Here is a 14,577-nt window from a genome sequence, read left to right on the forward strand (position 1 = left end):
CTGCCTTGGCTCTGGCTGCCATGGCAAGGTCTACAATAGCTACATGGACTACTCCAGTGCCTCTCAAATCTGCCATGCTTAGCAACAGGGAGTTTATCGACCATGTTCCATGGCGAGGTCGGGATTGATCTTTTCCTGCATCAACCAAGGCAGCACCTGTCTTCCTCCTTGGCCACTGCATGCGTTGACTTCAACCGATCTCGACAGAGTTCATTGCAAACGACGATATGACACTCTCCTCAACCACTGCTTCTGACCCCCCCTTGCATCCTTCGGAACTGTGATGCTGAACATTTTCCATATTTTAATTACTATACATAATTAAGTTGGCTATATGCCTATGTTCCATAAGCAATCATCAAACAAGCTATTTGCTCCTTATGAAAAAACCAAAAAAAAAAAACAAGCTATTTGGTGTATAAAGTTCCATTACTTTCCTCCACTTTTTTGATAGACTTCCCACAACATATAAAAGAGAGGAATTCTTTGTGCACTGCGGGCGGTGTAAAAAATATGTCATGGAGCGCATTATTTTGTCCGATTGATCCACAAAATCATCTCCTTCCGATGCACATTTAATATCAGTACATTGGTTTTTTCGTTTAAAAATTTTATATGATGAAAATATCTCTATTTTTTGAAAAAATTATGACATTTTGTGACGTATTATAATCCAGAATATCATAATATGGTTCAGGATATCATAATATAGAAGGGATATTTTTGTCTGACCACTTTCCAACGCATATTTAATGCCTGCAGATCGATTTTTTAATTTAAAAATTTTAAATGATGAAAATATTTTTATTTTTTAAAAAAAAATTATAATATTCCGTACATAGTATGGCATCCTGCATTATATTATGATATCCTGTAGACAAAAATTATAACTTTCTGGATGCAAGATGTCATAATATAGACATAAAATATCATAATTTTATTAAAAAATAAAAATATTTTTTTTGTATGTTTAGAATAAGATGGATATATTTATTTTTATTTGATTTATTTTGTCTGATTTATCAAAAAAATTGGTGAACCCTTACACATCTATAATGTGCAACTCCAAGGGCACTCCTTGGCTTTCCCTCTCACCCACATGTCGTCCCTGCAACTTAGAAGTCTCATAATTGTATACGAACTAATGGCACGACAAGCATCTAATTCTATTCCTAGTGTCACGTCAGGGAATCACTTTGCATGACACGTTTCCGCCATGTGTAATAATAGACGAACTGATCGGGTGATCATTTGCCATAGCTTAGGTTTATAATATTCCCTGATAAGACGTAGATGAACCCTGTTCATTTTTCACCAGCATGTCTTTAACTCGAAAAAGAGAACCTTCCAGACGATGGGGGATGGCTGCTAACCCTTATCGCTATCTCAGAGAGTTGGACCAAATCCATCCATGCCTCGTTGGCAACCATCCTTACACGTGCCACCCTTCACCGTCCCACGCCCTCACACCTGTCACCCCCAGAGTAAAACCAGCTTCTTTATAACATGGTCCCCATGACCCCTTCTCCCACTTCCCCTTCTCTCCTTTTCACCCTCCCTCCCATGGCCTCCCAGAACCTCACACACCGCCCCAGGGATGAGCCCGCCGCCACTACCTCCACCCCTTCCACCACCACCACCAAGAATAGAAAGGCCCAAAAGATGGCCATTGCCAAGCAAGGCCTCCGCTCCCTGGCTGTCGCCATTGCCATACCTTTCGTCCTCACCACCTTATCGGCCTCCGCCTCTGGCACCGCCACCACCACCGCCGTCTCGAAGGCCTTCTGGCACCCCCCAGTCTGGGCCTTCCACCTGGCCTCCATCTCCACCTCCTGCCTCATGGGCCTCTCGGCCTGGCTCGTGTGGGCCGAGGGCGGCTTCCACTCCCAACCCACCACCCTGCCCCTCTTCCTGACGCAGTTATTATTGGGCCTGGCCTGGGGCCCTCTGGTTTTCCGGCTCGGCGCCACCCGGGTGGCCCTGGTGGTCTGCATCACCCTCTTTGGCGCCCTCTTCGCTTGCTCTCAGAGCTTCCACCGGGTGAATCCCATCGCCGGCGACCTCGTGAAGCCATGCCTCGCCTGGGTTTCCTTCCTTGCATTGTTCAACTACACGCTTGTGTGAAGTTTGGCTCTGTGTACGCTATTTGCTGGATCTTTTATACATAGTTTTCATAGCTTATTAAGATGTATCTAAGGTTCTGGATCTGCTCATTTCCTTTTTTTAATTATAATTAGGAAACCTATAATGTGCACCAAAACTTGTCTTGAAAGGCATGTGATGTTGTGGACAGCTTTTAGCCATTAGCCAATGTCTAAAGTTTGAATAGTTGATCCTTATTAATTTTTCTTGAATGGTTATTTTGTTTGAGACCATATTAACATGGCCCCAAAGTGTAGGCTCATGTTTTAATAAGGGTGGGTATGTACCTCAGGCGAAATAGGGTCCACCTCAACTTAGTTATTAAAAAAAATTTTTAAAAAAAAAGGGTCCAAAATTATGGTTTGGCCCTTCTTACCATGCCCAAATCTGAAGGAGATCTGCTTTGGCCTATCAAATGAGAAGCAGATTTCTGTTCCTTTCCCCCCCCTAGAGAGAGAGAGAGAGAGAGGAGGCAATATATTGTATTCAGAGTTCTGGCTCTTTGGCATCTAATTAGAAGCAGATTAGGATGAATCTAGGTAAAGCTGGACCATGGTGCCGAACATCCTCACACATTATCAGCAAAGAAAGTCCTTTGTGTAAAACTAGCATAGATCTATCCTTGTATCATTGAAAGAGAATAGATAGAACCAAAAGCCTTGGTTGGGAAACCCAAGTGGTAATTACTTCTGTACCTCCTCTCATTTTATTTGTCATTTTATTTCCGATCTTTATTTTCTTTATAGGTAGACATCAACCATCATCTCTCAAAGCTGATACACTTTTGAGTACTTGCATGATCGCTCACAAAAATCTGCCTTAAATACATCTTCCAACAGAGAGCTCATACGAGCGAGTCCCGGAGCAACCCAAAGCTTGCTGAAAACAAACACCTTGCATTAACCAAATAGTGGACGCCTCAGAGCGTTTTGAAGATATCTTGTTCCAAATACCTTGCAATCTACCCTGGGCATCGTTTCTTATGATCAATCACTTAAGAGTAAGCAACAATTCATCTACGTTAACTTAAACCATGGGAATACCACTGGCAACCAGCGATTCTTGGCAAGGTTTTAGCAGCCAAATTTGGAAATATTCTTTTTTTTCTTTTTTTTTTCTTTGAGGGAAGGAAAGATTTCAAATACATTTGCATGCTATTTTTGTGTTGTTTGTATCCTATTAAACTTGTACAATGGGATTGATCCAAAAAAAAGAGTGTAAATATAAGTCAAACAAGCAAGCAAGGTGGCTAGCTAGCTAAATACGCCATTTAATTCCCAAGGAATTTGATAATAAGACTGGAGCAAATTTAAGATGTGACCCTCAAATTAACAGATCACCAGAGTTTCAAGAAACCAACCACTTTGATTTGCTTGCAATAGAACGTTCCTTTTTGTGACAACTTGAAACTGGTGGCATTTGCAACCGCTGCAACAGTGTCTTCACTCCCTTCCCACAACTGAAGCTGCCATTCATTGTACAGACACTGAAAACCAAGGCTAAAGCTGCGATTTGCGCCGCTCATTTACAGTAATCTAAAGCGTTTGAACCTGGAATCCAGGTTAAAATCAAATGGATAGGTGAAAGAAACTAACAGATAGATGTCCTTCCATTAGCTTTAGTTGGGTGATTTGCAGAGCTTTCTTAGAGTTACGGAAGTCCTCCTCTTCTGATGAATTTCTTTCCCTTCCCACAACTGATACCCTGGTTTGCGGTTTATCTCATGCTTCCAAAGATAACGTGCTTCCCCAGACATAAGAACTAAGGAGCCTGGACTTAATAAGATGGGAATCCTCATTGAAGAAGTCTCTTCCCCTTGAAGCTCAGCATTACCATCTCCCCCTTTACATTGTGTAAAATGCATCACACAAGCAGATTCTAAGGAAACAATGGCAATTCCATCCTCAAAGCGCATCAAATCCACATGCGCACAAATTCCCTGCATAAATGAAAAGGATCAAATGCCCACCAGTGGAAATTGAATGAAAACAAAAGGAAAGGGAACTCGCTATTTCCTTCGATCATAAGATACAATGAGATGGACTTGTTGAGATGAAGTGAACAACAAAAAGCATCCTTATCAGAAAGAACAATAAAAATTAAGAACCAACTTCTGCAATTATAAGAGGATGGACAAGGTTAACACAACCTTCTCGTCTGGACTTCTTAATCTTTTGCACATAACCTTAACGAGATGTGAATCAAGTCCAGTTCTTGTAAATCATGTCAGGATGATAATTTCAAGGTATGCGAAAAAAAATATGTTCATCTTTTTTTATCTGCTTTTCAAGCTATCATGCACATACATCAACAAAGATATTCCAGGTCGATCATGCCGTGCACTGGACTAACTTTAGGATCAACAGGCATAAAGAAAAACTGTAGAATATCTGCAATGTTTTTGATCAAGGATAGCTCTGTCCCTCAAGTGACATGACATACAAATTTACTGTACACACTATATTTCACAGAAGATCACCATGAGACTCTCCAATGAAAACTTTAGTTGCTTTTTCATCCTAGATGTGAACCTTTTAGCGGCTGTTAGCTTGGTCTCCTTGAGGTCCTTAAAGTCGGGTTTATGGGGACCATGGACTGATTAATGCGACAGGAAAATGTTCCTTAGACTGATTTTATGGCATGTTGGTTGGGGGGAGTTGAACTTTAGAATTGGAATAGGAATGAGAATGCATGACTCACATTCCAGCTATTCGGTTGAGTCCCATTCCCATTTTGCTTTTGGAGGAAATGGGAATGCCTCAATCCCCCAATATCCAATCTTTACACTTTCCTAATATTCAAATCCCATTGCGATTCCGATTCTGGTCATGAATCAAACATACCAAGGGATATCATCATTCCAATCCATCCTGATTCCAATTCCAGGTGCGAATCAAATGCATGGTAAAATTCTGGAGCATGGCAGAAGTTATTATACTGGAGGGCTTAAAATATCACATGCACAAACACTAAAGATGTAATAGCATCTGAATGAAACACATGCAGCACTTGCCTTCATGGAGTGCTAACGGTAAGTTCAAGAAAATGTCCCAGTTGAGGGATCTACATGGACTTTGTGAAGGTTGGTTTGGAAACAAAAGGTGATCAGGGAAAAAGGAATAGGAGCAAAATTCATATCATCTAAAATTAGAATGTCAGGTGTAACAGAAAATTTTGAAATCTGCAAGAAGACCAGTCATAAGGGCTGATGCTGGATAAGTTAACTAAATATAATATATATACAAGAAATTCATGCATGAATAAACAAGCACTTCCTTAAAGAGATACATTAGGCTGCAGAGAAAAGTAGCAATAAGCCAGAACAATATAACATATCCTCACCCTGGAAGAAGAAATATGGACACATAAATCATCATAGTTAAGTAGACAACAAGATGATAACTCATGAACTCTGAAAGATAAAAGTACAAAGCATACTCAGAGAACGGCAAAACGTCATTATCAAAGGATTATTTAGAGAAACAAACAATGGAAAGTAACACACGAAAAGAGTGTAAGTAGAAAGGAAATATGGCCGCACCTCACCTGGTTCATACACATTTGCAATAAGTTGATCAAAAAGTGGTTCTCTCCACAACAAATTTAATGGCAGAGGACAAGTTTCTTCAGCATCCTGATCTTCAGAATTTGACCCTCTGCTAGCCTCAAAAGATACTTCACCAAAGCAAGCTGCTTCACGAACTAATCTAGCAAGTTCAGTTGCCCATTCTGGAAGGTCCCCAAATCTCATAGCCTATAAAAGAATTATAAGGCAGAGAAGTTAGATTTACAAGGGAGAACTTATACAGATCGAGCAATCACAGTCCATTGATTAGTTATATGACTGACTTTAACTACATTATGCCCCTGACAAGATTATGATGATCTTTAAAATTAATTTAGAGCAAGATATATATTATATATATGTGTGCGCACGTGCATGTGTTTCACGAACTAATCTAGTAAGTTCAGTCGCCCATTCTGGAAGGTCCCCAAATCTCTTCTTTTAAGAAAGAGAATCTCTCTCTCTCTCTCTGTCATAGCCTACAAAAGAATTATGACAGAGAATATATATGTGTGTGTGTGTGTGACATCTCAAAGTAGTGCTACAATTTTATTAAAAAAAAAAAAACCTTGCTATTTAGGGCATGGTTGAAGTATGTCTTCCCTACAAACTACTCGGTATGATGGTGGTCCCTAAAGATCCCTAAACTGAAGGCTCATTTTGGGATAAAGAGCAACAAGTATCGATCAGGACTTTGGAAATATAAATCTTCGTAATAAGAAGCATTTGTACTCATCACCAGCATCGTCCAGTTGAATACCAAAGTATAGACACTGACACAATGACCAGCAGGTGCCAAAGTACTGCAATGCTAAACACTTGGGTGAAGGAAACCAGTATACAGAAAGAGCTAAACCAAGCATAGAACCGAATGGCAGAAAAACCAACAAAGTATTGGCCAGAAAAGTAGTCTGGATGCAAATAAATGGCCTATTAATGCATCAATTAAGAAAAAGCTCCAAAATGAATTCTTCTCACAAACTCCCTCTCTCTCTTTCTCAATGTCATTGTATCCTAGGGAATTCTCAAATTTACTTCCACATTCTATCGCTATTTTTCACAGTTAAAGTCCACATCAACCATGTTACTTTAAGCAAAAGAAAAAGAAGCCCCAGATTGTAGAGATAGTCACCAAAAACATAAATTCGTAAACCACCAACAGCAGAAAGTGGAGAGCAACATAACACTGCACGAATGCCATCAAGAAGAAAGACCAGCTAACTCTTGGTGATCAGTGGCAGCGACAGCGACAAGCAATTCTTTAATACCCTATACATGTTAATGTATGCATGTGAGTAGAAGAAACAAAAACAAGTGGACGAATAACTTGGAAAAATGTAAATGTAGCATAGAAATTGTACTAGTTAAGGACAAATTGATGAACTCATTAAGATGATACAGTCATGTACAACAAAGATGACCAGAGGAGGCCCCTATTGGAAAGGCACTCAAATTGCCAGAGGGTTCAGATAAGGGAGAGGAAGACTGCAACTAACATAAATGAAAGCTCAAAGATCTCCCTTGATAAGAAGAACTCGGAGAGTAAATACCAACGCCGAAGAGTTCGGATAATGCTTATTAGTTACATTATTGTCACACGTATCCACAATAATCCAAATAAGAGAAATAACAATCGCAGAATTTTCTACCAAGACATTGCTAACACTGAAGTAAAAGTCAATTAATTAAATGAATGATAAACAGCACCTGATTATGAGAATTATCTGAGAACCATCCTTCTGCAACATCAAAAAAGAAGAACATGGAGATATTTCAGAGATTAGAAAAAAAAAAATGAAGAACTTTTAAAATTAATGCTACAATCTTGGCTTCAAAATTCTTCTTTTATTATTCATTAGTCAGAATTCAACAATAGGGCTAAACAAACAAAACAGTGGAATATTGAGGGAAAAAGAAGGCTATTAACGAGAGTTCCACCTCGTTCAATCGCCGATAGAAGCAAAGATTGCTGCTTTATCCAAAGGAAGTCCCGGCACAGCCACAAACCCTTGATACCAGCCACCGATTCCCAAATAGGCTGTCTCTGTGGCATTTATGGATCGAGTTCAACAAGAAGAAAGGGAAAAATAGGGGCGGAGAGGGGGAGAAGCGAGAGGGGGAAGGATCCACGAACCGAGAGGGAGGGATCCGCGGCCGAACAGGCTGGACCATCGTCGTCCGAAGATTCTCCGAAAGCTTCTTCGAGCACGCGTCGCTGGATCTCGGTGTCGTCTTCTTCCATCGCCCCACCTTCGGTCCCATGCCCAAACCCCATGAACAAAAAGAGGAAACGGGAGGAGTCGCAATCGACTGCAAGCTACGTTGCAGGGAATTATACGATTGGGACACGTGGCATTTTTTTAGCGGCCATAAATAAATATACAATCTCCTCTATTGTTAAAAAAAAAAAAAAAAAATTTTTGAGAGCATCCATACAAAACTAATATAAATATAATCAAAAAAACTTGATAAATGAGGATACCACAGATCAGCACAACCAAAACATCAGTTCACAAAATTCTTATTGAATGCTCTGCTACAAAAATGATAATCCAATTCATAATATTATTTATCTCGTAATAGATATATCTAATATTTATAGAAATACATTACTCTCTGAAGTCATGCAAATAGCTGCATAACAGCTATCTTCATTTGTTTCTACATTCAATCTATCATTATAATAAAATCCCTCTCAATATTTAAAGTTTATTTTCAAAAATTAACGGAACAATACTTATATATTTTTTAGCAAAATAGTGAAACTTAAGTCAAGAAAAAAAGTCAGAAAAAAAAAGAGAGAGAAGAAAAAAAGAAGAGGAAAAGAAGAAGGGCAAAAAGATGGGATATCAAAGTCCAACCAATCTTACAGTCGCTCAGCGAATCAACAAAAAAAGAAAAAAATTAACTCAAAAAAAAAAAAAATTGCTAGTCTAGACAGATCCCAAAACATTTCATCCATTGAGCATCATGTTGATCAACTAAGTCCAGCTGGAACGCCTAGTATTTTTATTTTTTTTAGTACATAAAGTTCTCTATGGTTAACTAGCTTCGTAGGACTTGATTCAGACCAGGATAAAAGTTTGTGAAATGATTGGGAAGTATGTCATCTGTTTGAGTTGGCAAAGTCACTATATAGTAAATAATAGATATGAGCGACATGGTTTTAACCTTGGCCCTCCCCACTATTTTGGACTGGCTATATCCTACATCATGGTTCTTCAAAAATAAACGTTGTTCGCAACTCAGTTGAGGTTTTAATAGTGCAGATGTTACACAAATTTTCATGTCATTAGCTGGAAGATAATAATATTATTATTGGAAGTACGTACAACTGTAGCCCCCAGCACTTCTATAATTTATTGGCTCAATCATTATAAGTATATCAAGGAAAATCTAACATCGAAAAATTTAATCATATTTGACTAATGTTACATTTCGTCGCAATCTATTTAAAATCCTTCACACGGACCATGAATGATAGTTAAATTGGTAGGTTATGAATCAGGTAACTTTACTATGATAGAGAAAAATAAGCTTGTAGCAAGGTGGTGGTAGTTTTTAGGAGGTTGTTGGTACGTGTACTCTTATAAAATCTGAAAACAGGATTGAAAAGAAATATTTATGAATTGAAGTCAAGCTAAAAGATTATTATTGGATCCATTTATAACACAATATATGATATATTATATGAAATAGTTATTTATTGTGATGCATTGGAGTTACCTTGGACCAAATGATGCAATAAGTTGGGGGCCTTCAAGACCATCCTCGTGTTAAAGGCATCAAAGGAGGGCTCACTTTTTATAGATCAAGGTGGAAATATTTTTATTTCCTTTCTTTTAGAAATCCTTCCTTATACATCTATGCATGACCCTCTCATCCATGTCTTCCTCTTAAGGTACTTCATAAAATTGCATAGGCAAGCAATTCTGTGAAACTTTATGTATCAAAGATGTATATAGTTTTTTTACCTAAAAAAAAAAGAAAAAAGATATATAGTTTCAAAACTAAATGGATAGGAACATCATAGAGTGAACATCTACAAGAATCTACCACCTACATGTAATACTAGCAAATATGGTTTTTTTTTTTTTTTGTGGGTGGGGGGTTTGCATTGCAAATATGATTGTTATGCATAAGAAAAAGAAAAGTGTGATCAACAAAGGAACTATGATCGGCTCCCTTAAACCAATACGACATTCACATGTTTGTAGGGAGGGAACTACCTCGTTCACCTCTACTTATGGAGTTGAAAAGCGTGATCCTTGGCTACTAGAAATGGTTGTAACTTTGGAAACGTAGTTTGCAATATTTGATGATGATATAAAAGAAAGGTTCTTGGTGCAACACAGATTGAAAATTTGACAAAACTTGCATCTATTTATGCTTCTAAAGGACATCATCAAAGAGGAAGTATTGTAGATGCTTTAAGTTAACATATTACTTTATACAAGAAGATAGTCTACATGCTAGATTTTGTTCATCAAAGGGCTAAATATTGATGATAGTCACCATTCATTTGATGATCAATGAAGTTACTTTTCATTTGATCATACATTCATATGTATATAAAATGGCTTTGAAACCAATATGTTGGAATTGGCAAGAGAATCTTATGTGGATCTCTTTCCATGTCACAGGAGATTGGATCATGAATCTTCTTGGTTGCCTTGGAGAAAGATCAGATTGAAGCTTTCAATTTGGGGCTTATCATGAATGGGATATTGCATTTAATAAATGAAAATCATCATCATGGATTCTTTAATTATGTTGTGCTCAATGTCCATGCACATTCAACCAAAGGTTCTTAAGACAAATTGTGATTATAAGTGGTTAATTTTTGATGCCCATTGAGATGAAATCTCCACTAACTGGGTATTAGCTGACACTTGTTGACTTTGATCTTAAATGTGTTTTTGCAACAATTCTAGAAAAGTAACTTCTTGGTAAGGAACATATATAACATAACAACATTTGAATTTTGCCAAGAACATAACATTTGAATTTTGCCAAGAACATAACAACATTTTTTTTGGTAAGGAACATATATAACAACTTTTGAGTAATTCGTACTAATGCAATAAAGGTAGCAATATCATATTGTTATCTTAGCCATGTTTAAAGTGCTTGCCTCATTCTATTTGCTTCTATCCCCATATTTGCTCTGATTGGCCTCTTATCAGGTATAATAATTTCGTATATATATTATCATCGATCCATTATTTAAACACAATATGTATGCATACATGACAAAGTAAAGGTTATCTAAAGTAATTATAAAGGGAAGATCGATACATATATGTATGTGTGTGTGTGTGTGTATGAGAGAGAGAGAGAGAGAGAGAGAAGTTTATTAGAGCTTGTACTCAAAAATATCCTCCTCTTAAAACATCAATCAAATTCATAATCACCTATATTTTCCAAAGTACATACAAACTTTTAAAAAGAAATCCTTTAAATGAACATAAGATAGATTTACAAGCTGTTGCTTCTCATGCCCCTCTTTTGCAAGACCACATATGAGAAAGTAAAAACAAGTACATCTTTGTAGCATGGCAAATTATGGAAAATAGATGGGCTTCCTCTAAAACTTTTCTAAGAGAGGTGGGTATTTCTTGGAGAATGAAGGACTAACTAGATTTAATTGTAGCCTTGGTAAATGGGGGGTGGTGGTGATGCATAGCTTGTTCCACCAATAGGTGCGAGGATGAAGTCATCTTGAGGTGGTGGAACATTGATGGGGGTGGGAGGAGATAAAATTGGGGGTGGTGGTGAGAATATAGGTGGAGGTGGAGGTGGAGAGAAAACAAGTACCGGTGGTGGGGAAGCCACTGGAGGTGGGGGTGAGTGCACCGGTGGTGGGGGAGAGTGTATCAGCGGTGGTGGTGATGCAACCGGTGGTGGTGGCGAGTGGACTAGAGGGGGTGGAAAATGGACCACTGGTGGAGGTGGTGAGAAAACTGAAGGGGGTGGTGAGAAGACTAGTGGAGGTGGTGGTGAAGAGACTGGTGGAGAGAAAATAAGTACTGGTGGTGGAGAAGCCATTGGAGGTGGAGGTGAGTGCACCCGTGGTGGGGGAGAGTGTATCGACGGTGGTGGTGATGCTACCGGCGGTGGTGGTGAGTGGACTGGAGGGGGTGGATAATAGACCACTGGTGGAGGTGGTGAGGAAACTGGAGGTGGCGGTGAGAAGATCGGTGGAGGTGGTGGTGAATAGACTGGAGGAGGTGGAGAATGGATGAGTAGTGGGGGTGGTGAGCTCTTTAGAGGTGGCGAGGAGGCTGGAGGATGCGGAGAGAAGATATGAGAAGGTGGTGATTGGACCACTGGAGAGGGTGGTGATCGTGTTGGAGGAGACTGGAAAAACTCTTGTGGCGGTGGTGAACCTATTGTTGTTGGAGGTGGAGAAAATTGAACTGATGGTGGTAAGTGAACACGTGTATCAGGAGCCTCCTTATGATGTGGTGGAGGTGGTGAAAGCACCAAAAGTGGTGGGGAAGGAGAGTTCACTAGAGTCGCAGGAGCGTCACTCGGTGACAGAGATGGAGGAGAGTACACCGGAGATGGTGAGGGTCGTGGTTGAACTGGTGGTGGTGAGCTAATAGGAGAATGCATTGGCGTAATTGGCTTTGGAGATGGCGATGGCTTCACCGGCTTTGGAGATGGTGATGGCTTCATTGGCCTTGGAGATGGTGATGGCTTCACCGGCCTTGGAGATGGTGACGACTTCACTGGGCTTCGAGATGGTGATGGCTTCGAAGGGCCAGGAGAAGCTCTACACTTGGATCGGCTACAATCCACAGGACGATTTACTATGGGGGCACACATCCTTGCCGACTTTTGCTTTGGCCTCTTGAAAAGGCAATTGTTAATGTCATCGAATACAGTATCTGATCTCGAACCTGACATGCATTCCTCAGCCGCACCCTTGAAAAAGTTATACGAGAATGTGAAGTTGACGAGGCTTGGTAGCCGGCAAAGACTCTCTGACACGACACCAGTGAGTATGTTATGTGACAAATCCAACTCTTCGACTTTCACCAACCCAGCAAAGTTTTTTGGCAGCACTCCGATTAATGAGTTCCAGCTAGCATCAAATACTGTTGCATTGCCCAATGATCCAATCTCCCATGGTAAGCAGCCAACAAGTGCATTGTTCATCAAGATCATTTCATTAAGAGTAGCTCCCATTCTTCCAACACTTGTTGGAACACACCCTCCAAGTTTGTTGTTAGCAAGCACGATGACAGAGGCTGTTGAGTTACCAAAGTTTTCAGGGATATGAGAGTTGAAGCGGTTGTCATTGACGAAGATGGCATCAAGCTCCTTGTCAAAGAGCTCAGGTGGAAGGGGGCCCTCGAAGTCATTGAACCGGAGATCGAGGTATTTGAGATTGGGCAAGCCGATGACAACCATTGGGAAGGACCCAACAAAGCGATTATTACTGACATCAAGCTCGTGGAGGAGAGTGAGACGGGAGAAGCTCTTGGGAATGATGCCGCAGAAGCGATTAGAGTTAATATGGAAGATCGCAATATCGGTCAGGAGGCCAAGCTCGACGGGAAGATAGCCAGCTATGTCGGCACCATTGAGGTCGACACCAGCGACAACAGTGACATTTGGATCATCGAGAGCCTGAGAGCAAAAGACGCCATTATAGGTGCAGACTTCAGGGCCAACCCAATTGTTGGTGAAGTTGAGCGGGTCTGAATATATGGCATGCTTCCATGCTTGAAGGGCGATGTAGGCACGACGAAGGTGAGGGTTGGCGAAGTGGATGCCAATCTTGATATCGAACTCGAAGTCATCGGGGAGGTCCCCATTCTCTGGAAGGGCAAGAAGCTGGCGGCGGGTAATGAAGGCAGCTTCGGCATTAGAGAGGGCCAAGGATGGAATTAGGATAAGGGATAAGGAGAAAAGGAGGAGAAAGATGAGGGGTATAGCGCGGCCAAAGGCCTCCATGTTGGGTAGTTTGAGGAGGAGCACCACCCTTGGAGAGCCCAAGGCAGCTTAAAGGGGATGGGGGTGGGAGAGGCGGGATGGGTTGTTATAGAGGGGGAAACAAGGGATATTTGTGGATGGTAGGCCTTGTTTGGAGGTAGAGTTTGTTTGTTTTGGCTGGTTTGATTTATTGGATTAAAATGGAATGTTTAGAAATCATAATACAAGAAACAGAAGCATAAAAATTCTCATAAATTGATGTGCTGTAAATGGATGAAATGAACGGACTTACATCATTGTCGGAAGTTCACGAGATCCTCATGCATGTAGTCGCATCATCTCAAGATATGAGTCTAGCCTCCATCCGCTCACCACCTTATCTTTCTCATAATCTAGTCGCGATCTCCTTTACTTACTCTAAAGTAGATAGAACAGAGACTTAAGGAGTTTTTTCTCTTTGAATTTTATCTTTGGATGAGTGTAGGAAAAGGTTAAAAAGCGATGACTTTTAAAAGGTTACAGGATTATTTGTTATGAGCCATCCTCACAAACCTAGTCTGCATATATACATAGCATCCGCTACCAAAAACTTACGGAGTGATAGAGCTTGTTATTTATCATGGATAATTCTTGACATTAGTAAATGATATACTGTAAGAGTCAAACAATTTTAATGAGGATAAACAAACTGCTAATAAAATGCCTAGATTAGATCTCACAGAATTTTATGCTCTAATCATAATGATGTACCACTATATTTGTCTCTCAGATATATTTGTTTCTTAATTTATCATTATATGATTGATCTACACAATTTGATTTTTGTTCACAATTATTCTATCAACATAGATAATTAAGATTATCAAATTTTGAGAGATATAGATTGTTTGTTTTTAGCCAACAAGCCTAAGATCAACTAATTGTTA

General features: G+C 39.8%; 3 protein-coding genes across 4 annotated transcripts; 1 reads left to right on the plus strand and 2 right to left on the minus strand.

Annotated features, from left to right (window-relative positions):
• The first annotated feature begins 1,491 nt into the window (after nt 1-1,491).
• On the plus strand, nt 1,492-2,339 carry LOC105052508 (translocator protein homolog). Its single transcript, XM_010933339.4, has one exon. It carries the CDS (start codon nt 1,507-1,509, stop codon nt 2,122-2,124), a length of 618 nt encoding a protein of 205 aa, XP_010931641.2. The 5' UTR covers nt 1,492-1,506; the 3' UTR covers nt 2,125-2,339.
• A 1,053-nt stretch (nt 2,340-3,392) lies between these two features.
• LOC105052509 (alkylated DNA repair protein ALKBH8 homolog) lies at nt 3,393-8,024 on the minus strand. Of its 2 annotated transcripts, none has more exons than XM_019853095.3 (5): nt 7,842-8,024; nt 7,646-7,751; nt 7,415-7,446; nt 5,689-5,896; nt 3,393-4,081 (listed from the first exon to the last, which is right to left on the minus strand). In XM_019853095.3, exons 1-5 carry the CDS (start codon nt 7,980-7,982, stop codon nt 4,047-4,049), a joined length of 522 nt encoding a protein of 173 aa, XP_019708654.1. In that variant the 5' UTR covers nt 7,983-8,024; the 3' UTR covers nt 3,393-4,046. The 2 variants fall into 2 exon arrangements, with proteins under 2 accessions (XP_019708654.1, XP_010931642.1); XM_010933340.3 differs by having other exon boundaries at nt 5,684-5,896.
• A 3,059-nt stretch (nt 8,025-11,083) lies between these two features.
• LOC105052762 (pollen-specific leucine-rich repeat extensin-like protein 4) lies at nt 11,084-13,714 on the minus strand. The gene has a single exon (XM_029266913.2). It carries the CDS (start codon nt 13,670-13,672, stop codon nt 11,351-11,353), a length of 2,322 nt encoding a protein of 773 aa, XP_029122746.2. The 5' UTR covers nt 13,673-13,714; the 3' UTR covers nt 11,084-11,350.
• Between the last annotated feature and the right edge of the window lie 863 nt (nt 13,715-14,577).

This window comes from Elaeis guineensis, chromosome 10, assembly GCF_000442705.2.
Source record: "Elaeis guineensis isolate ETL-2024a chromosome 10, EG11, whole genome shotgun sequence".
Lineage (NCBI taxonomy): Eukaryota > Viridiplantae > Streptophyta > Magnoliopsida > Arecales > Arecaceae > Elaeis > Elaeis guineensis.

Bases quoted from the DNA above. Each gene is read 5' to 3' on its own strand.
- LOC105052508 (XM_010933339.4), top strand. From the start codon at position 1,507: ATGGTCCCCATGACCCCTTCTCCCACTTCCCCTTCTCTCCTTTTCACC.
- LOC105052509 (XM_010933340.3), bottom strand. From the start codon at position 7,982: ATGGGGTTTGGGCATGGGACCGAAGGTGGGGCGATGGAAGAAGACGAC. The intron at 7,752-7,841 runs GTTCGTGGATCC...TAAATGCCACAG, and splicing joins CCGCGGATCCCTCCCTCTCG to AGACAGCCTATTTGGGAATC. The intron at 7,447-7,645 runs GTGGAACTCTCG...TTGATGTTGCAG, and splicing joins TCTATCGGCGATTGAACGAG to AAGGATGGTTCTCAGATAAT.
- LOC105052762 (XM_029266913.2), bottom strand. From the start codon at position 13,672: ATGGAGGCCTTTGGCCGCGCTATACCCCTCATCTTTCTCCTCCTTTTC.